General features: G+C 50.1%; 1 protein-coding gene across 8 annotated transcripts in view; it reads right to left on the bottom strand.

Moving 5' to 3' along the window:
- Positions 1–21,454, bottom strand: part of MLXIPL (MLX interacting protein like) — a 56,366-nt gene that overhangs the window by 11,297 nt on the left and 23,615 nt on the right. For 6 of the 8 annotated variants that reach the window (XR_013961289.1, XM_080681797.1, XM_080681800.1 and 3 more), the window contains exons 1-2: positions 6,874–7,238; positions 2,710–2,816 (exon numbers count right to left, since the gene is read on the bottom strand). Coding sequence is in view for 6 of the 8 variants with exons in the window: in XM_080681797.1 (XP_080537923.1) it covers positions 2,710–2,816; positions 6,874–7,172 (406 nt within the window). In the remaining 2 variants the exon portion in view is untranslated. Of the gene's footprint in view, positions 1–2,709; positions 2,817–6,873; positions 7,239–21,454 lie in introns of those variants that run through there. The other 2 variants (XM_080681801.1, XM_080681803.1) reach the window with 2 other exon arrangements.

The raw sequence follows: 21,454 nt of genomic DNA, 5'->3' as shown, positions 1-21,454 counted from the left end.
CTGACACAGAGGTTGGCACACAGAAGGACTTCAAAACCCTGAGCAGTGACTTTTTCTGATATTCTTGACACAAAGGACTTCAGGGGTGTCCATGGGGGCCCATCCTGCCGAAGCCCTGAGTGAAGTTCCTCTGGGACAATTGACACAGAAGAGGGGGATCACCTGAACATGACATTTCTTGGGACCGTCAACAAAGTTCTGACTTAAAGGACATTCTCCAAAATGATCCCTATGAGATTGAGGAGGATTGCTGAGCTTGCTTGGACAGAAGACAAAAGGAAAGCCCTTAGGTATGTGGACTCCAGGGGTATAAGGGTCTCAAAAAGCATCTGTCCCTGGCTTTCCAGATGAGGAAATGAGCAGTAGAAAAGAGTAAGTTTGCCCAGGGCCCCCAGAGTCAGGGCTGAGCAGGCTCAATCTACTCTCTCCTCCCCCACCCTGGGACACTGTGCTCTGGACAAAAGGGCAGTGACCTGGAGGTGGGGCAGGCTTTATTTAACAATGAAAAATTCATCCATTCATGCAGCAACCTAGCCCCTGCACCTATGCTGGGATAATAGCTGGGTCAGAATCCAGGGATGACTCAGGGTGCTCACAGCTTGGTGGTCGAGATGAGGAAAACACACACATAGCATGAGCTAATGGCAGGTGGAGATTCTGCCCATGAAAGGGGCACAGTGCTCTGGGAGTTCAGAGGAGACTGAGATGAGTTTGGGGAAAAGAAGGGGTTCTGGAGGCCTGGAGCCTGCAGAGGGGTGTGGCAGGTGCCTGGGGGGTGAGCCAGGCAGCCCTCCAGCAGTCATTCCCCCCTCCGTTTTCTGAAGCCCACCTCCAAATCTTTGGTGCTCAGGGAGGGGGAGGAGCCCTGACATTTGTTCTCTGCCTGTCTATACTCTTGCTATTATCACAATAGAGAGAGACCCCAGGGTTTGCTCTCAGGGAGCCCTTGTATGTGACTGCCTGCTGCTGAGATGTGATCACATCGAAAACTCACAGCAGACCTCAGCAGTAAGACCTATTATCATGCCTACCTTATAAATGAGCAAGCTTCGGTTAGGGGAGGCTGGGGACTTTGCAAAGTTCACATAGTGGGGCATATTAGAACTTAACTCAAACCCACCTTTGTATGACTCAGAACTTGGGGTCCTTCTAACAACTTGTACAACAGCTGGAGACCACAGTCTGTCTGGGTGAGGACCCTGGGTTTGCACCCATCCAGCTTTGTAGGAAAGGGGAGACAGATAGTGATACTGATTCCCCTGGTCTATCAGCTCCCTGGTTTGGTCAGGCCCATTCTCAGGTGAGGACTGGAAGCCAGTCAGCAAGATTCAATAAAAGGAGCACTGGGCTCGGAGTTGGAGAGCCCTGGACTTCCCAGCTACAGCTCTGCTCTTTTTATACTCCGTGGCCCTGAACAAGTCACTTGCATTTTGGGCCTCACGTTCTCATGTATAAAATGGGGGTAATAATACCTATCTCTCAGGGGCGCTAGGAAGCCTCAAATAAAATGATTTAGGAAAGTGCTGGGCACACAGATGAATAATAACCCAAAACACTCTCTATTTAGGTGGAATCTCGTGGGGCCGGTACAGAGAATACTGGTTCCTCCTGGGCTATGTGTTCCCAGCTCAGCACAGCCTTTGATCCTGCAGCAGGACCTAACTAAGTTGGACAAGGTCCCAACACAGGGCCAACTAGTCTGATATTTCTCAGCCTCTGCTGTCCTGCCAGGGGGAAGGAGAAGAGGTCTTGTATCCCTGAATGAATGACTATGATCTCAAGGGAACCTCAGTTTCAGCCATCACTTACTGAGCACTTGGTGCCAGGCTTGTTCAGACCCGTTATCCCCACACCAACCATGAAAAGTAGGGCTATTGGCCTCATTTTATAAATGAGGAAATAGGTTCAGAGAGCTTAGACAACTTGCCTGCAGTCACACAGCCAGCAAGTGACAGGAACAGGGTGGGAAACCAGCTCTGAGTAACTCTGGAGTCCTTCGACTCTACCATGTGGCCTCTCTGGGCCCTATCCCCCCAAATCTCCATGGGGTCACTTGGTGGGAGTTCAGTAAGGACTTTAATGAAAGGCTGGAAGAGACCCATGCAGGATCCTTTGCCAAGTGATGGAATTGGCCCAGACAGTGTCTAACACTTCTTTCTAACCTGGCATTTTTTTTTTAAATATATTTTATTGATTTTTTACAGAGAGGAAGGAAGAGGGACAGACAGTCAGAAACATCGATGAGAGAGAAACATCGACCAGCTGCCTCCTGCACACCCCCCACTGGGGATGTGCCCGCAACCAAGTCACATGCCCCTGACCGGAATCGAACCTGGGACCCTTCAGTCCGCAGGCCGACGCTCTATCCACTGAGCCAAACCGGTTTTGGCTCTAACCTGGCATTTGAAGCACCTGACTACACTACTGGATGCAGAATGAGTCTTGAACTGTTTCCCAAATCTCAGGCCAATTTAGGACTTCTAAGGGGTGACTTCTGTTGTGCCCAACTCTACAATGGAGAGCACTCTTAGAGAGTGCCAGGGTCATTCCCCAAGACTCTCTGGGGGTCAGAAGCTGTTCAGGGGTGCTTGTGCTGATACTCCCAAAACACTCTGTTGGTGCAAGCTGGGATTCCTGGGTAGCCATTTCCCAACCCCCCATCCCCTCCCACAGCCCTTGGGCTGGGGGAGGCCCATGGTACCCACTCACACTGGATATACCAGGCTCTCCAGATGGCGTTGTTGAGGCGGATCTTGTCTCGGCAGAGCAGCTTGAGACCTTTGAAATTCTTCCACTTGGGAGACACCAGCTTACCACTGTCAGAGGGAGAGGGATGGGTCAGGGCTTAGGGTGGGGAAAGGGGCTTCTGCAGAGGCTGGCTCTACACAAGCACTAGGCACTCATCTATGGTGGGCAATTTGAGGGACCCTCTCAAATCCTGCCCCTCACTGTAACCTGCCTGAAATTCCTACCTTGAAAGTCAGGCTTTAAAATACCCTCTCAGCCCTAGCCTGTTTGGATCAGAGGATAGAGCATAGGCCCACGGACTGAAGGGTCCCAGGTTCAATGCTGGTCAAGGGCACATACCTCGATCCCTGGCCCTGGGTGTGTGAGGGAGGCAACCGATTGATGTGTCTCTCACATCAATGTTTCTCTCTCTGTTTCTCCTCCTCCTTTCCACTCTAAAAAATCAATGGAAAAATATCCTCAGGTGAAGATTAACAACAAAAAAAGTAATAAAATACCCTCCCAGGTCCCCACTAGGGGACCTTGTGTTCTTTGGTGAGAGCTGCTTGTTAATCTACTACCAGAACTAGAGCCAGGACTGGAGCCTGTTGATTAGCTTAATCTTCATAATACTACCAAGTGGCCTTACAAGCAACTGTCTTGTAGGCCAGCTAGATACAGCTGTTACTGAAGGAAACTGAGGATCAGGAAGGGAGAGGGACATACCCAAGATCACATGGCAGAGACTCACCAGGCCCTGTGGCTTTTTTTTTTTTTTTTTTTTTTTTCTTTTTCTCCAGCCTTGCTGGCTCCCTAGGTCAAGGGGATGGGTAAGGTTTGTCTGCAAGGAGAGGTGGCCTCCAAGCAGCCAGCCACTGCCTTTTCATTGCCCTTCCGGTATCTGCCCAGCCCCAAATCCTAGAATGGCAATCTGGACTTAGCTGGAAGGTATGCCCCTTCTCAGGGGTGTGCCCAAGACAATACCATTCAGATCCAAAGGAAGGCATCTAGGATGATGGAGTGGTGAGCAGCGGGGAGGCAGCATCCTGACCCTAAACCTAACCCTAGCAGTCAATTAAATTCATGAGATGAAAAGGCTCTACACAGATGAGGAGCTTGCCTCTCAGGGTCCTCTGGGCACAGGCCAAGTTTGCCACCTCCAGGGAGCTGACCGAGGAGGTCAAGATGTTCAGGGTCTTAGACCCCTGCTCATCACTGCCTCCTCATGATCCACAAGCCAGGGTTGTATACCAGTCCCTTCTGGCCCACCCTTATCCAACCCTTATTCACATAGAAGGCTGAGGCCTCAAGGCTTAGTCTTAGTCTTTCAGAACACCAGGCCTGCTCTGTCGAGGGGCCTCTCTCTAATCCAGGGGGTAAGGGACAGGTAGGTGGCAGTCTGACTCCTACAGCCCCTTGGGTGCACAGGTCACTGGGTTTCCTCTCCTCTTTGGTCTCCAAGTTCCTGTGTTTGCTTTGGAATAGGGAGAGGGGTGAACTGCCACCCTAGGGCACATCAGGCCTCATTACCCAAATAGAGTACATAACCCAAGTGCACAGGCCCGCTGGCTGGCCCCCTCCCTCCTAAGTTAGATAAACACCATCTGTCTAGAGAAATGGGAGAGCACTTAGACACATCTTGGGCCAGCTTCTTTTGTGGCACCTGGGGGGCTGTGGGGGGCCTCCTAAGTTTATTGCCCCTGCCTGTATCCCAGCAACCTCCCAGCCCACTCTGGTCACCCAGTGCCCCACCTCCAGCCTGCCTGCCTTTCCTCCTTCTAGGTTATAGTGTTGTGGCCAGGTAAGACTAGAGGAGATGAGACAGTGACAAAATCTAAGCCCAGGAGGAAAGTCTGTGCTGAACTTGTTGGCTCCTGGGGGAGGTGGGGGGGGGCAACCTGGAGCAAAAAGCCTGAAGCCAGGGTTCAAGGACTTCTTATGACCAGAAGAAAATCTGGAAATCTTGGGGATGGGATGGGGAACAGAACTCCTAGTTCAGTTCCCCCTACTCCCACACATGTCTACCTTATAGCAGTTCCCTTAGAGTCTCCCAGACAGGGTCCTGCTTGCTCCCCCATTTCCCTGAGGCCATTCTTTCCATGGCTCTTTCCATGAACAAAGTGTATGCTTGGGACTTCCAGAACCTGCCTCCCTGGAGTTTCCACCCAAAGAACCATGGAACATGGGGTTCCTCCTAGAAAAGTCCTTCCTCTGCCCACCCTGCCCTTCTGAGGGTGAAAGCTGGCCAGGCTTCCACAGGCTCTCCTCCCGGTCAAGCTGGCCAGTTCCTCCCAACACCTCTGGACCCATTGCCTTGCTGTCCCTTCCCATCCACTCACTCTCTTGGGACACCGGCCTAGAGATTGCTTCCCCAATCCTCTCCCTCCAGGGAGCCCCAATAATTAGGGGTCTAAAGGGCTAAAACACAATCCCAATCTGAGCCTCAGTTTTTTTCTCTACCAAATGGGGGAATCCAAAGGCTCCACTTCCATCCCTGGAGCATAAGGCCAACCAGGGCAGCCTGAGGGAGTGAATCTTCTGGTTGTTTAGGGAGAAAGCACAGCTCTATCCATCCCAGCTGCCCCTGACTGGAGTCACACCAGCTTCCAGTCAGCCTCTCAGTGGGGGCAGTTCTTGGAATGTGTTCTGCCCCTACCTTGCCACCTCCTCTGAACCTCCCCTTTTGGTCACCCATGGTCTGGGGTTAGGGGTGGGTGTTAGCCAGCCCAGGTAGAGAGGTGTGTGTAATATAACCTGGGAAGCTGAAGTTAAGAATGGGTGAGAAATGGCGGGGGGGGGGGGGGGGGGGGGGGGGCTGAGGGAGCCTGGGGAGGAGGGGTGCCCGCACCTGGTGTACTAGGACCTTAGATGGCCTGCTCAGGCGGTGTGTGATATGAGGGTGGGGGTGGGGGGTTGGGGGAGGGATGGGAATTTGAACTTTCCACATTGGTCTGGCGCCTGAGATGATCAGGTTGCAACATGACCCGGGCCCGAAGCCAGAGCTTGAGGGCCAAGGTTACAACGCCTCCCGCCAATGGGGTCGCTGCTGCGAGGCAGCTGTTGGGAGTGGGCAACACTCCCCCGCAATTCCCACCCCAACTCCGGCTCCGGGTCAGAGCAGCCCGACAACAGTTCTCTGAAGGGGAGGAGTGTCTCGGAGCAAGCGGAATCTTTGCAGAGAAAAGATCAAAGCCGGCCGACCCCCCCCCCACCACCACCACCACACCCGCTCCTTTATCCCTTACGGTTTTCGGTTGATAATTTATCCTGGCCTCTCAGCTCCCGGGAACTTTGCTCCAGGGCACTGGGCCAGGACCCGGGTTCGCGCCCTCCCCTGGGACACAGGCATGGAGTTGGAGCTGGGCGGCGGGCGCGCTCTGAGAAGCGCCAAGCAGGGATTCTAGGCAGGATTAGGCGCTCAGCCTCTAAGAGACCGGGTAGGCGAGCCCAGGCCTCCCGGCATCAGCCTCTCCGGCTCGCAGCACCCCCTGCCCGGCGACAGCGGGGCACCTTTGTGAGCTGCGCCCCCTTGGGTCCGCCTGGGGCACCCTCTCCAGCCACCATCGACCCAGCAGATCAAAAAACAGGTGCCCCAGCAATTTGGGGTGAGGGCTGTGCAGGATGAGAGACTGGATTTCAATCGACAATTGGCTATGAATTGGGACAACTACGGACGCGAGGCGTACGGCGAGGGCGCAGGAATAGAGTGGGTGTGGGCCGGGGCTGCTAGGGAGGGAGCGGAAGGCTGCAGGTGGTCGCCTGGAGTGGCCCCCGGGTGGAGGGTGGGAGTGGCAGGATGGCCTAGGATCCCAGGAGCGCGAGGGATTCTCTGGCATTTCTTTGGGAGCAGAGGAGTGGGGATGGGGAGGGGGCCCGCGGTGGGCCGACGGAGGTGGAGGTCTGCGCCCTGGGAAGAGAGATGGTCGTGAGGATGGGAACCGGAAGGTACGCAGGCCCGATTGAGATCAGTAGGTTGGGCCAGGGTGAGAGGACGCTCGGGGGTGGGGGAAGAGGGTGTCCAGGATGTGGCCGGAGTCTCCGAGAGCAGTCGGGGACCAGGGCTTGGGACCGGGTCGGGTGTCCGGGGCCTCAGCGTGCGGTCCCGCCTGGAGGGCCGAGGCCGTCGGGTCCCAGAGCCGCCCTCACCTGTAGGCCAGGCTCATGCACTCGAAGAGGCGGGTGAGTGTGGGGTCGATGCTGCGCGGCCCGAAGTCGGCGAGCCCCACGGGCCCCTTCTGGTCCCGCCGCCGGGTCAGCGAGTCGCTGTGCGGCGACGACACCATGAAGTGACCGCTGTGGATGACCTGCGAGCGGAGCAGCCCGCCCGCGCTGCGGCGGGTGCTCGGGTCCTCCGAGTCTGTGTCTGAGTCCGAGTCCGCGCTGGGGACAACCCGTGGGCCCTGCAAACCCGCGGCCAGACCTGCCAGCGCCCCGGCCGTGGCCATGGCGGCGGTCGCCTCGCCAGGGCTCGCTGGAGCCGCCGGCAAGGCTGCGGGGGCCAGACAGCCCTCATTAGCATCGCCCTGCCCCTGGGTCCCAGTAGGTCGCTCAACGGGGCGGGGCCGCAGGGCTCCCCGCGCCAGAGCGGACCGACAGGGCGGGGCTTAAATTAATATAAAACACTACGTAGGTGCGGGCTGCGGAGCTCCTGAGTCTACAGTTTGGAACAGGAGGAGGTCCCTGTCTTCCCAAACGCCTTTCCTTCTGCTGTGACCATGTAGAGTCTTGGCAGAACCGCCCCTACTTCACCCAAAATGGGTTTCCGGATTTGATTATCAGTCATGCACTCCTGATCCGGAAAGCACCTCAGCGCCTGGGGTTCCAGCTTCTAGGGACGGCTTCCCATGAAGCCCCGCACCTAACTACAACCCTCCTGACCTCTGATCTCCCAGCTCACATTCACCCCCTCTCAGTCATCCACACAGCTGGACGCACCCACCTCTCAGAAGGCTTGTGTGGCCTGGTCCACTGGAAGGTCTCAGGACCCCCAGTTGCCATTATGGTCATCACTGCACCTTCACAGAACCCCAGAGGGTTAGCTGGATGTGAATCCTGTGAGGCCAAGCAGGGTCAGGCCCAGTGGTGATGGGTGATGGTTGGCAAGATGGAGCCTTGTCATCGTCCCCTGGATATCCCCCAGGCAGGCCATCTCCTCCCACCCACCCTGAGGTCCAGCTTATGTTCCTGTTTCTGAAGTTCCTCCTCTCGCCCTGAGGACGTAAACCAGGATGTTTGGTCTGAGGCATTCACACCTGTCACCTCTCTGGCACTTTTAACAATCCTTAGAGGTGGGGTTCTTGCCCCACTTTCATAGGGCACCAGAGTCCATAGGAGTGGAAAAATCCCCAAGTACTTGCAGAGGAACAGCAACACAGCCTGGTCTAAAAGAATTCCAGACTTTCCACCTAGGGCTATCCCTGGTGGGGAGCAGGGGTAGGCTGGAGGCAAATGCTAACCTGCTTTGGTTTTGACAAATGTGTGGCTTACATGTGGTTACATAAATAAGGTGGCTTCTTCCATGGCAGGGTCCCAAAGCTCCCACAATCAAATGACAGTGCCCCTGGCCCTGCTGAAATTGTTACTGAAAGCTGCTCACAAACCAGCCCTTCCACCCACCTCAGTCCCTTGGCTGGGTACCCTCTGTCCCTGTCCCTGCCAAACAGTCACCTCATGTTCCCAGGAGCCCCAGCTGCTCTCCTCCGCTGATTCCCTGCTGTTCCCTGTGGGAGGTGCATTCTCCCTGCACATCCCTATCAAATTCTGGGGGCCTCAGGTACCAACCTCAGCCTGCCTCCTCTGCGGAGAGAGGCATCCCTCAGAGGCCCTTTTGGGATCCTTGGCGCAGAGACCAACAGGGTCATTACTTATGCTTTATGCATCTGTCTGGCTTCTTCCCTGACCAGTGGGCCATGAGGCAGGACTGTGTCCCAGGGTCTCTGAACCCCCACACTGGGTACCCAGGGACTTGGGGAATGCTTGGAGCAGGCCATGATGCTAAGAGGAGCTGGTGGCCACTGTGGGAGATCAGGGGTAGGAAGCAGGGCCCCTTGGAATCTTCTAGCTTCAGGGGCTCTGGCTTAAGCAGAGACCTGAAATGATCCTTACTCTACCCATAATTTTATGAATGAACCTGGGCAAATCTCTGTCTTATTCAAGGCTGCTCAAAGACCGGCTCTTCCATCCACCTATGGCCCTTGGCTCTGTGTCTCCACTTATAAAATGGGAAGTTGAGTTCAGTGACTTCTCAGGGTCCTACAACTTTCACTACCTCTGGTTCTAAGTCTCTGCTATCCGACATCCCCAGCTCACTCCACCACGCTCCCCCAGGCCTCCTGTCTCCAGGAGAAAATCTCCCAGTTGAATCTCTTCCTTTCAAGAGACTGTCCCTCACCCCACGCTCCTTCCCTTCCAAGCCGCCAATTGGCCCCTAACAGGCATCTGCACCCCATTTCTGCCCTCCTTGGCCTGATAGCACCTTTGGAGGCCTAAGAACTGAAAAGACAATCCTCCTGGTGTAAAAACACTAAACTGTACAATATGTGCATTGAAGTTCACAAATTCTGATGTCTCTTATGACTACATCTTCAATTAAAATTACATATAAAATTCCCCCCCAACATTGCTGGGGCTTTGAGTGTGAGCTTCATCTGCCTTGGCCAGCCTCTGTTTGGCCATTTAAGGAAGCGTGCACTCCTCAGCCTAGGCACTGTCTTTCAACACTTTGAGCCATCATCTCTAACCCCATTGCAGTAAGTAACATTACCTCCATTTCACAGGGGAAGAAACAGGCTCATAGAGGGATACACTTGGTCCCCAACTAAGCAAGAACAGAACCAGGCCTGATTCTGAGTTCCAGCCTTCTTCACCCATGGGGCTGTGGCCCTCTTTTCTTAAAAATGGTTCTAGCCACAGTGCAACTGGAGAAGTCAAGCCAGCTGGTGGTACCAGGGGCCTGGCATGCCTGGCAGTGGGCACAGCTGGTTCAGGATGTTTTTGCCCAGATGACAGCACAGGCTTGTGTGAGCTGATCCCGTTCACCCTCTTCCTTCCTTTCCCATTTGGCCTCTATCTCCCTCTGCTCAGTGTTTATAGCTTCTCACTACACTTGAGTCTCATTCAGGGCCATGAAGGTGCAGGACAAGGTCCTGTCTGGGTGTAAAACCTGCTTGTGTCAGTGATCCCGCCTGACACCATACCCTGCCTGTCTCCCAGACTTTTTTTTTTTTTTTTTAATTCTCACCTGAGGATGTTTTTTTTAAAAAAATATATTTTATTGATATTTTACAGAGAGGAAGGGAGAGGGACAGAGAGTTAGAAACATCGATGAGAGAGAGACATCTATCAGCTGCCTCCTGCACACCCCCCACTGGGGATGCGCCCGCAACCAAGGTACATGTCCCTGACCGGAATCGAACCCGGGACCCTTCAGTCCGCAGGCTGACGCTCTATCCACTGAGCCAAACCGGTTCCGGTGAGGATGGTTTTTTAAAAAATTGATTTTAGAGAGAGAGAGGAAGGGAGAGAGAAACATGGATTGGTTTCCTTCCATACAAGCCCTGAATGGGGATCGAACTCACAGCCTAGGTATGTGCCTTGATCAGGAATCTAACCTGCAAGCTTTTGGTGTATGGGACAACACTCCAACCAACTGAGCCACTCAGCCAGGGCTGTCTCCCAGTCTTAGTTTCAGGGATTTGTCCCCCAGAATGCCCCTCCATGTCAGGAAATCTCAACCATCCTAGAAGCATCACAACCTTTGTTTTTTTAAAATATATATTTTATTGATTTTTCACAGAGAGGAAGGGAGAGGGACAGAGAGTCAGAAACATAAATGAAAGAGAAACATCGATGAGCCGCCTCCTGCACACCCCCCACCGGGGACGTGCCCGCAACCAAGGCACATGCCCATGACCACAATCGAACCCGGGACCCTCCAGTCCCGCAGGCTGACGCTCTATCCACTGAGCCAAACCAGTCAGGGCACAACCCTTGTTCAAATACAACTCTAATTTCATTCTGCTCTGCGTTCACCATGAGTGGTGCACATACCTCTCTTTCCACTAGATGGCAAATTCCCTGTAAGTGAAAATCAAATCTATTTCTCTCTATAGACCCTTTTCCTCTCAAGTGCAAATGAATATTTGTGGAATGAATGAGTTTATGTTATCTCTATCTACTAAGTTGCTCTGTCTATCCATACACACACCCACGCAGATAACATTTATTAAGTGTATATTATGTTCCTGTCCCAGTACAAGGTATTTCACTTTTGCAAAAGTTAAGAAATATTCAGGCCCTAACCGGTTTGGCTCAGTGGATAGAGCATCGGCCTGTGGACTGAGGGATCCCAGGTTTGATTCCGGTCAGGGGCATGTACCTTGGTTGCAGGCACGTCCCCAGTGGGTGGCATGCATGAGGCAGCTGATCGATGTTTCTAATTCTCTATCCCTCTCCCTTCATCTCTGTAAAAAATCAATAAAATATATATTTTAAAAAAAGAAATATTCAGAACTTTAAAAATCCATAGAGATAAGTAGTAGATTAGCATTTGCTGGGGGTTGGGAGTAGTTGGGTGTGAAGAAATGGGGAGTGACTGCTAATGGGTATGGAGTTTCTTTTATGGTGATGAAAATGTTGTGGGATTAGATAGTGGTGATGGTTGCACAACTTTGTGGATATACTAAGAGCGGCTGAGAAGGAATTAATTTCATATGTGTATTATATCTTAGTAAAAAATAGTACTTTATTTAATTTTTAAATATATTTTTATTGATATCAGAGAGAAAGGGAGAGGGAGAGAGATAGAAACATCAATGATGAGAGAGAATCATGGATTGGCTGCCTCCTGCACGCCCCACACTGGGGTTTGAGCCCACAACCCGGGCATGTGCCCTGACCGGGAATCGAACCTTGACCCCCTCATTCATAGGTCGACGCCCAACCACCAGGCCACGCCGGCCAGGCAAAAATAGCACTTTAATACACAATTTCATTTGTTGGTAGTCTTCTCAACTGTGTATGTATGTATGTGGGTATTAGTATTTTTATCACCATTTTACAGAAGGAAAAACTGAGGCTCTGAGAGGTGAAGTGATACAATAGGTTGTTGTGAGAATTAACTCTAAGTAGCTAATACTTATGGGGCTTAACATAATTGGTCTAGGCTGTCTTCATAAGAGCCTCATGGTTTTCAACCCATTTTGTAGACAAGGAAACTGGCTTTGCTGAAAGTTTCAAGTTTAGAAGAGAACTGACATTCAAACACAGGCAACCTGATGCCAACCTGCCCCACAAGCACCTACCTTCTTAAATTAACGGGATTAGCGATCATTTGTGGGGATATGAGCAAGCGTCATCCCGTGCACCACTGCCGCTACCACTGTAACTTGGCACAAGCACTTTGGAAAAGCATCTGTCAGCGTCTACTAGAGCTAATGTCTACACATCTGAACCAGCAATTCAACAGAAATGTGTATATACGTGCACCAAAAGACAGGTGCAAGACTATTCAGAGCAGCATTATTCTTATTAGTCAATATTGGAAACAACCCAAATGTCTATTAACAAGCAAGTGGATAAATAACATTGCAGTAAAATCACACTATAGAACCCTAACTAGTTTGGCTCAGTGGATAGAGCGTCGGCCTGCAGACTGAAGGGTCCCAGGTTCGGTTCCGGTCAAGGGCATGTACCTTGATTGCGGGCACATCCCCAGTAGGGGGTGTGCAGGAGGCAGCTGATCAATGTTTCTCTCTCATCGATGTTTCTAACTCCCTCTCCCTTCTTCTCTGTAAAAAATTAATAAAATATATTTTTTAAAAATCACACTACAGAATATTAATACAGCAATGAGAGTGAACACTCTACAACAGCCGTGGGCAAACTACGGCCCGCGGGCTGGATCCGGCCCGATCGGCTGTTCTATCCCGCCCGCGGAGCCGAAAGAGCGGAGGGTTCTCTTGCTCTCCCCTCCGCTCCTTCACCAGCAGCAGTGTTAACATGGCAATGTCGGGAAACACCGCCACAGCTCCTTCTTCTGAGTGGGCGGATTTATATCTGCCCATTCAGTGGAAGGAACAACCTCTCAATCTTCCAGAGGCTCCTTGTAATGCCCCCAGTCGCGTCCCCCAACATCACCCTGGGAATGCGTAGACACATTATCGTGGTGATGTAGGGAGACACGCCCCTGGAGAGCACAGTTTCAGAGCATTAGCTAAAAAGGAGACCAACAACACTGTTCCCACTGAAGTTGATGTTTTAAAGACCAAAAACCTTTCAACCCAGTCTACATTGCCATCTACATCTACGTCCCCGGGCATAATTTGGAAGTTGCACTAAAGAAAATGTTTAATTTACTGTTTACACATTTTGTTCTTTTCTATTTGTTTTAGTTTTAAATTATTTTATTATATTTAAGTTTAATTTGAAAGGCTTTTGTACCTTTCCTTTGTTAGGCAATTTTATTTTGCCTTTGCCATCTTCAATATAAGGTATGTTATTGTGCTATGATTCCTCCATTTTTTGAAGTTTCAAATTATAATAATTAGTGTTTACATTCTTCTTGTTAAAATGTTTGAAATGAATAAAACTATTGAAATAAAAAAAAAAGACCGTACCCTTTAATGTATGATGTTTACTTTGAATTTATATTAGTTCACACAAACACTCCATCCATGCTTTTGTTCCGGCCCTCAGGTCCAGTTTAAGAACCCATTGTGGCCCTCGAGTCAAAAAGTTTGCCCACCCCTGCTCTACAACCAAATGCAACCATATGGATGAATCTCACTGACAACATGTTGAGCAAAAGAAGCCTGACTTGGGAGTGTATATGCTGTATGATTTCATTTATATAAAGCTCCAAAACAGGCTATTCTATGGTGTTAGGAGTCAAGGTGTGTTCAGGCTGGGTGACTAGAAGGGATTAAGAAGGGGTTTCTGGGGTGCTGCTAACATTTTGTTTCTTTATCTGAATGCAGGTTACACGAGTGTGTTCCCTGTGAATACATATGATGTGTGTACTTTTTAATATGTATGTTAGACAAACACCTTTTAAAAGAGAAACCAGTTTTCACATGCACACACATTCACAACCAGGAAGCCTCACTAAAACCTGCTTTGGTGGGGAGGAGGGGTCCTTGAGTGAGTTGAGAAAGTAGAGATGGGGCAGGTGGATGAGAGTGAGAGAGGATTCTTAGCTGTGTCTCAGTTTCTGCCTTGGTGAAATGGGTGAACAAATCATGAAGGAAAAATGGATAAATATGACCGCATTAAAGTGAGGAAGATGGATTTATATTACTTTTCATATCATAGCAGTTATTCTATCAAAAATATAGGTCTTCTCTGGATGGTGTGGCTCAGTTGGTTGGAGTGTGGTCCTGTGCACCGAAAGTCTGGGGTTCAATTCTGGTCAGGGCACATGGCTAGGTTTCAGGTTCAGTCCCTGCTTGGGGCATAGGCAGGAGACAACTGATCGATTTGTCTCTCCCACATCGATCTCTCTCTCTCTCTCCTCTTTCCCTTCCTCCTTCTCTCTCTCTAAAAAAAAAAGAAAGAAAAGAAAAGAAAAAATAGATCCAAACATATTAGGAATTAAAAAAAACACACACTTTCCTTTGTAAGAACACTCAGTCCTGGCTTGTCACTCAGTGGTTAGAGCATCAGTCCAAGGACTTGAAGGGTCACAGGTTCGATTCCTTTCAAGGGCACCTACCTCATACCTTGGTTGCAGGCTCCATCCCAGCCCAGTTGGGGCACGTGCGGGAGGCAAACAATCGATGTGTCTCTCTCACATCAATGTTTCTCTCTCTCAGTCTCTCCCCGTCCCTTCCACTCTCTCTGAAAATCAATAGAAAAAATATCCTTGGGTGCTTGGGTGAGGATTAACAACAACAACAACAACAAAAGCACACTTTACATTTATAGACAGTCTTCTTCTACATTTATGTTTAGTGATACTATGGAAGTAGCAGTCAGATAGTTTATACATTTTTAAATTATGAAAATACCAAATTGCCCTAGCCGGTTTGGCTCAGTGGATAAGAGCGTTGGCCTGAGGACTGAGGGGTCCCGGGTTCAATTCCGGTCAGGGGCACATGCCAGGGTTGCAGGCTCGATCCCCAGTGGGGGGTGTGCAGGAGGCAGCCAATCAATGATTCTCTCTCATCAATGATGTTTCAATTTCTATCTCTCTCTACCTCTCCCTTCCTCTCTGAAATTAATAAAAATATTTAAAAAAAAAAAGAAAATACCAAATTAAAAAGAAAGTCCTGTGTACACTATCTCTGATCCCAATTGAGAACCATTAATCATTGTGCTCTGAGATTGTGAGAATGGAGAGGGAGGGAAAGGGCAGGGGAGACAGGAAGAAGCACAACAGAGTGAAGCTCGCGTGAGTATCCAGCCATCTGTCTACCCATCATTCATCTCTCCACCTATCGGTACATTTACTCACTTTCCTATCTATCCATCCATTCTCTAATAGTTTCCTGTCTATCCATTCATAATCTGTTAACCCATCCATCCATCTCTTCTTCCATCCATTCAGTCATCCATCCATTTCCTACTGATGTGTCCATCTGTCCCTGTATCCTTCCATCTATTCATCTATCTAACCTTCCATTTTTTCATCCATCCCCCCCACCCACTCATCTGCCCATTCAGCACATGTATTAACTGCCTGCTGGTATCAGGTCCTCAGTTAAGCCAGGGATGGGAGTGTAGGGGGATGCTCACATACTTATAACATGATTCCTGCTCGCAAGCAACTCAGCAGAGGAGAGTGAGCCACCAGTGATTCACTCTCAGAGTGACTCACTCACCAGGTTTAGCCAATAAAACCACCAGTCTCATGCCCTTGTCCGAAATAGTACCCAGGACTGTGGAAGTTTAGTGGAGGAGGACTGAAGTGCAGCCTGGGAGTATGCTTGAAGAGGGTATGCTTGAGGTGGACCTTAAAAGACAGAGCAGGCCCTAGCTGGTTTGGCACAGTGGATAGATTGTCGGTCTGTGGACTGAAGGGTCTCCGGTTTGATTCTGGCCAAGGGCACATGCCTGGGTTGTGGGCTGGAGCCCCAGTAGGGGGTGTGCAGGAGGCAGCCAATCAATGATTCTCCCTCATCATTGATGTTTCTATCTCTCCCCCTCCCTTCCTCTCTGAAATCAATGAAAATATATTTTAAACAATAAATAGGAGCTATTATGAGTTTTCTTAAAAAAAAAAAAAAGACAGAGCAGGAGTTAGACGTGCAGAGAGAGGAGAAGGTATTCTGGGAGGGAACTGCAGGGGCAAAGGCAGGGCTGAGGAACTGATGAGTGCTAAGTCATTCAACTGGCTGATGTGAGAGCAGGGTGCCAAACGCCTTTGTAGCTGCCATGCTCCCTGGAAGCCACCCCCAGACCCCCCCTTAAGCCTGTTTCCAGGGCATTGAGGCATCTACACCAGTCCCACTCAAAGTGTGGCCCATAGATTACTGCCAGGTTATGGATTCTCTTAACCCAGTGGTCAGCAAACTCATTAGTCAACAGAGCCAAATATAAACAGTACAACGATTGAAATTTCTTTTGAGAGCCAAATTTTTTAAACTTAAACTTCTTCTAACACCACTTCTTCAAAATAGACGCGCCCAGACTGTGGTATTTTGTGGTAGAGCCACACTCAAGGGGCCAAAGAGCTGCATGTGGCTTGCGAGCTGCGGTTTGCCGAACACTGTCTTAACCAATCGATGACAAAATAAATACACGAATTGAGAGTGTTTAGAAACATTTATATCAATTTAATAGAGTAATCTGATATCTGTTGAATATAATAATATAATCCTACCTAATAAAAGAGTAATATGCAAATTGACTGTACCTCCACCACACCCACAAAGCCATGCCCACCAGCCAATCAGGAGGGAATATGCAAATAAACTCAACCAAGATGGCTGCAGCCACCGAGAGCAGGAGGGAGGCTTGGGTTTCTCTGGCAATGGAGGAAGCCAAGCTTTTCGCCTGCCCTTGCCAGCCCAAGCCTCCACTCAATGCTACAAAGTTTCAATTATAGAAGATAAATAAAGCCCAACAGAAATGGCGGCAGCCACGGGGCTGGAGAGAGCAGGAGGCTAGGGTTGCCCGCGGCGATGGAGGAAGCCAAGCTTCTGCAGCCCTGGCCTGCTTTGGACTCCGCTTAAGGCTACAAAGTTTCAATTATAGAAGATACATAAATCCCAACAGAAATGGCTGCCGCCATGGAGCGAGCAGAAGGCTTGGCTCCACTCCAGGCTACAAAGTTTCAATTGTAGAAGATAAATAAATCCCAGATACCAGGGCCTCCGCTTGGGTCGCCGGGGGGCGTGGCCAGCCTGCAAACCACCACAGGCCCCTCGCCCAGGCCGCCCCACACCCCAAGTGAACCCCCACCCTGATCCGGGACACCCTTCAGGGCAAACCAGCTGGCCCCCACCCATGCACCAGGCCTCTATCCTATCTAATAAAAGAGTAATATGCAGATTGACCATCACTCCAACACACAGATGCTGCCCCCATGTGGTTAAAGATCCTGCCCCCATGTGGACACAAGATGGCCGCCACAAGATGATCAGCAGGGGAGGGCAGTTGGGAGGGACCAGGCCTGCAAGGGAGGGCAGTTGGGGGCGATCAAGCCTGCTGGAGAGGGCAGTTAGGGGTGACCCAGCCGGCAGAGGAGGGAAGTTGGGGGTGACTGGGTCTGCAGGGAAGGGCAGTTTGGGGGGACCCAGGCCTCAGGGGAGGGCAGTTAGGGGTGACCAGGCCTGCAGGGGAGGGCAGTTAGGGGTGACCAGGCCTGTAGGGGAAGGCAGTTAGGGGCAAACAGGCTGGTGGGGAGCAGTTAGGCATCAATCAGGCTGGCAGGGGAGTGGTTAGGGGATGATCAGGCTGGCAGGCAGAAGTGTTTAGGGGCAATCAGGAAGTCAAGCAGGTGAGCAGTTGGGAGCCATCAGTCCTGAATTGTGAGAGGGATGTCCGACTGCCCGTTTAGGCCCGAGCCCAATGGGATCGGGCCTAAACGGGCAGTCGGACATCCCTCGAGGGGTCCCAGATTGGAGAGGGTGCAGGCTGGGCTGAGGGACACTGCCCCCCCCGTGCACGAATTTCATGCACCGGGCCTCTAGTAATAAAATATTCAGCTTTTAGTTTGCCTACTTTTTCAGTTTAATTTTTCTAGTAATTCACTTTTTAAAAAATATATATTTTATTGATTTTTTTACAGAGAGGAAGGGAGAGGGATAGAGAGTTAGAAACATCGATGAGAGAGAAACATGCTCTATCCACTGAGCCAAACTAGTCAGGGCATCTAGTAATTCACTTTTTAAAAATATGTTTTTATTGATATTTAAGAAAGAGAGGAAGGAAGAGAGAGAGAGAGAGAGAAACATGGATCGGTTGCCTCCTGCAGGCCCCTCCTGGGGATGGAGCCCACAACCTGAGCATGTGCCCTGCCCAGGAATCGAACTGGGGACCTCTTAGTTCATGGGTCAACACTCAACCACTGAGCCACAACAGCAGGGAACATCATCCCCATTTTGTAGCATGACTGGCCCAGGTTCTCACACATGGTAGATGGCAGGGCTGAGATTTGAACCCGGACTGACACCACATCAGACAGCCTCCCATGAGCTCCTGCCTAGGTTAGGCTGAGCTGGGGGATGGGGTGGGAAGGCCCTGGGGAGGAATAAAGAAGCAGCTGGAGAAAGAATAGCAAACAGGGTGGGAGCTAGTGTCCAGGTTTTGTCCTTGAGTGTCTGTGGGAGCTAAGGGCACTGAGGAGAGCGGCCTGAGGGTCATCCTGGACTCCCCCAGATGTTCCTAGAAGAACCAGGCCAGGCCAGGCCCCGGATCTCTGTTTGGGAACACGTGATGGGGCTAAATCCAGGCCCAGCCCACTTAGATCCCTCTCCATCTTCATCCCTTCTCTTCTCCTCCTCCCTCCATCAGGTAGCTGATGAGTTTCCTGAGGCCAGGGCCTTGGTCCATCCATCTGTGCTCCTAAAGCCCGCCCAAAGTTTAGCCAACAAGACCACCAGTCTCCTACCCTTGTCAGGAACCACAGCACTTTCAGACACTCTCCCCTCTGTCCCTCAGGGAGACTAATAAACCAGGATTATGATCACTCCATGTCATTGACAAGGGAACAGGCTCAGAGAAGTTGAGTCACTTGAGGTCACAGAGCAAGTAATCTAAGGCTCTAAATCCTGACCCTGTACTTTTTGACTAGTATAGTTAAACTAGAGGCCTGGTGCATGGATTTGGCCTGGGGTGATCGGGCCAAAACCGGCTTTCTGACATCCTCTGAGGAGTCCTGGATTGCGAGAGGGTGCAGGCCAGGCAGAGCAACCCCACTGGTGCACATGATCGGGGCCGGGGAGGGACCACGGGAGGGCTCCAGGGCATGTTCGGCCCATCTTGCCCAGTCCCTGATTGGCTGGACCCCAGCAGCAAGCTAACCAACCGGTTGGAGAGTCTGCCCCCTGGTGGTCAGTGCACATCATAGTGACTGGTCGAATGGTCGAATGGTCAGACACTTAGCATATTAGGCTTTTATTATATAGGATAGTAAGAGGAGATGAAAGCCCTTCCCATAGGGCCCTGGGGTACAGCCCATAGTGGGGTGGGAGTGTGGTGGGTTGGTGGCAGGGTTATCTGTCCAGAAACATCCCCTTCTCCAGCATTTTGGCTGCTTCCTTAACACCCCATCCCAGACCTGGATGGTTTGGCTCAGTGGTTGGAGGTTGGTCAGCAGACCCAAGAAGGGTCATGGGGTCGATTCCTGGACAAGAGCACATACCTTGGTTGCAGGTTTGATCCCCAGCCCTGGTCAGGGATGCATGTGGGAGGTAGCCAATCACTGTGTCTCTCTCCCATCGATGTTTCTCTCTCTTTCTCTCTCTCCCCTCCTCCTCCCTCCCTTCCATTCTCTCTAAAAATAAATAGAAAAAATATCCTGGGGTGAGGATTAAAAAAAAAAAAAAAAAAAAACAACCACAAAAACATCTCAGGACCTGACCAGGTAGCTCGGCTGGTTAGAACATTGTTCTGATGCACCAAGGTTGAGGATTCGATCCCTGGTCAGGGCACATATTAGGAATAAACCGAGTGCATGAATGAGTAGAAAAAAATCCCTCTCTCTCTCTCTCTCTCTCTCTCTCTCTCTTTCTCTCCCCCCTTTCTCTTTCTCTCAAATCAATAAATTAAAAATGATATTTTAAAAATTCCATCCCAGGTCAGGAAGAGGCAGATCTGACAACAGTCCTTACCCCTATTCTGTTAGTAGACAAGGAACATGGGCTTATATTTTTGGAGGACCATTTGGCAAAAATCTATTACTCCAAAAATGTTGGGACTCTTTGACCCAAGTTCAATTGCAGGAATTTGTCCTATAAAAATATTTCCATATGTGTGCAAAGATGTGCAAGGATGTTCCTTGCAGCACTATTTATAATACTGAGGAAAAGGAGAGTGGTTGAATAAATTTTGATAAATTCCCACAGTGGAATATGATGTAGCTGTTAACAACCTCATTTGTAAAATGGGGATAATAATAGTATTTACCTCTTACAGTTTTTATGAGAATTAAGTGAGTTAATACCTGCAAAGTGCTTAGTAAATGCTCGCTATCATTATCATATAGGTGTAGAAGTAGGGAAAGGTAGTTAAGATGCAATGCTGATTGCTCAGCCAGTGAGGCTCAGTGGGTGAGCGTCAACCTATGAACCAGGAGGTCACAGTTCGATTCCTGGTCAGGGCACATGCCTAGGTTGCGGGCTCGATCCCTAGTGTGGGGTGTGCAGGAGGCAGCAGATCAATGATTCTCTCTCATCATTGATGTTTCTCTCACTGTTTCTCCCCCTCTCCTATTTGCTCTGAAATAAATAAATAAAATATTTTTAAAAAAGAATGCAATGCTGATTAAAAAATAAGTTACAATATGTGAAGTGTGATCCCATTTGAGTAAAAATAAATAATAGAAGACATTCAATATAAAAAGAGAAGACAAGTCTGGACATATTGGCACCAAACTATGACACTGATGGTCTTTTGTGGGGTGGGTAACAGAAACATTCACTTTGAAAATTTCTATAAATTTTAAAGTTGCATAATACCAGTGTATTGTTTTTGAAACCAGAAAAAGAAAAACCCTCCAAAAAAGTTAAAAAAAATAAGAGAAGATAGTGGAGTAGATGATGGCATGGGAACCCCCTCTTCTCTTTTTGAGGACCCCAAAGTCCGAGATCAGAGCTGTCTAAGCAATAGGAAAGGCTTTCTATTTGGCTAGCCTGACCCTGGGGAAGGTGAGGGTGCGGCTTCCCACCCCACCATGCCTGACACTCATTCTCATTCTGTGAAGATGGGAGTGGGGAGGCTTCTCTTTATGGCCCAACGAAGGCCCAAGGGGCTGGTTCATCAGAGTCCCATGGGTCAGGCAAGCCAGTCAGCCTCTCTGGGCCTCAGCTGCCCTCCCTGTAACAGGCAGAACAGCCCAGCCTCTCAGTATGTTGTGAGCAGCCTGGGAGGAGAATGAGCTATCAGTCTCACACAGGGCAGGGGGTGGGGGTCAATCTGGAGTTAGTGTTTCACCAAGAAGAGCTGTCATGCCAAGAGTCTGTCAGTCTGCAAGCATGTCCATGGCCACTGTTTACCAGTATTTGCCAAACCATTCTCCAGTTCTCCAACACAAACTGGGTGTCCTCCAACTCAATTCAGTTCTGAC

The sequence above is a fragment of the Plecotus auritus genome, assembly GCF_963455305.1.
Source record: "Plecotus auritus genome assembly, chromosome: 7".
Classification (NCBI taxonomy): domain Eukaryota; kingdom Metazoa; phylum Chordata; class Mammalia; order Chiroptera; family Vespertilionidae; genus Plecotus; species Plecotus auritus.
Note: the sequence above shows the minus strand (reverse complement) of the source record. Positions and strands in the feature narration are given on the sequence as shown.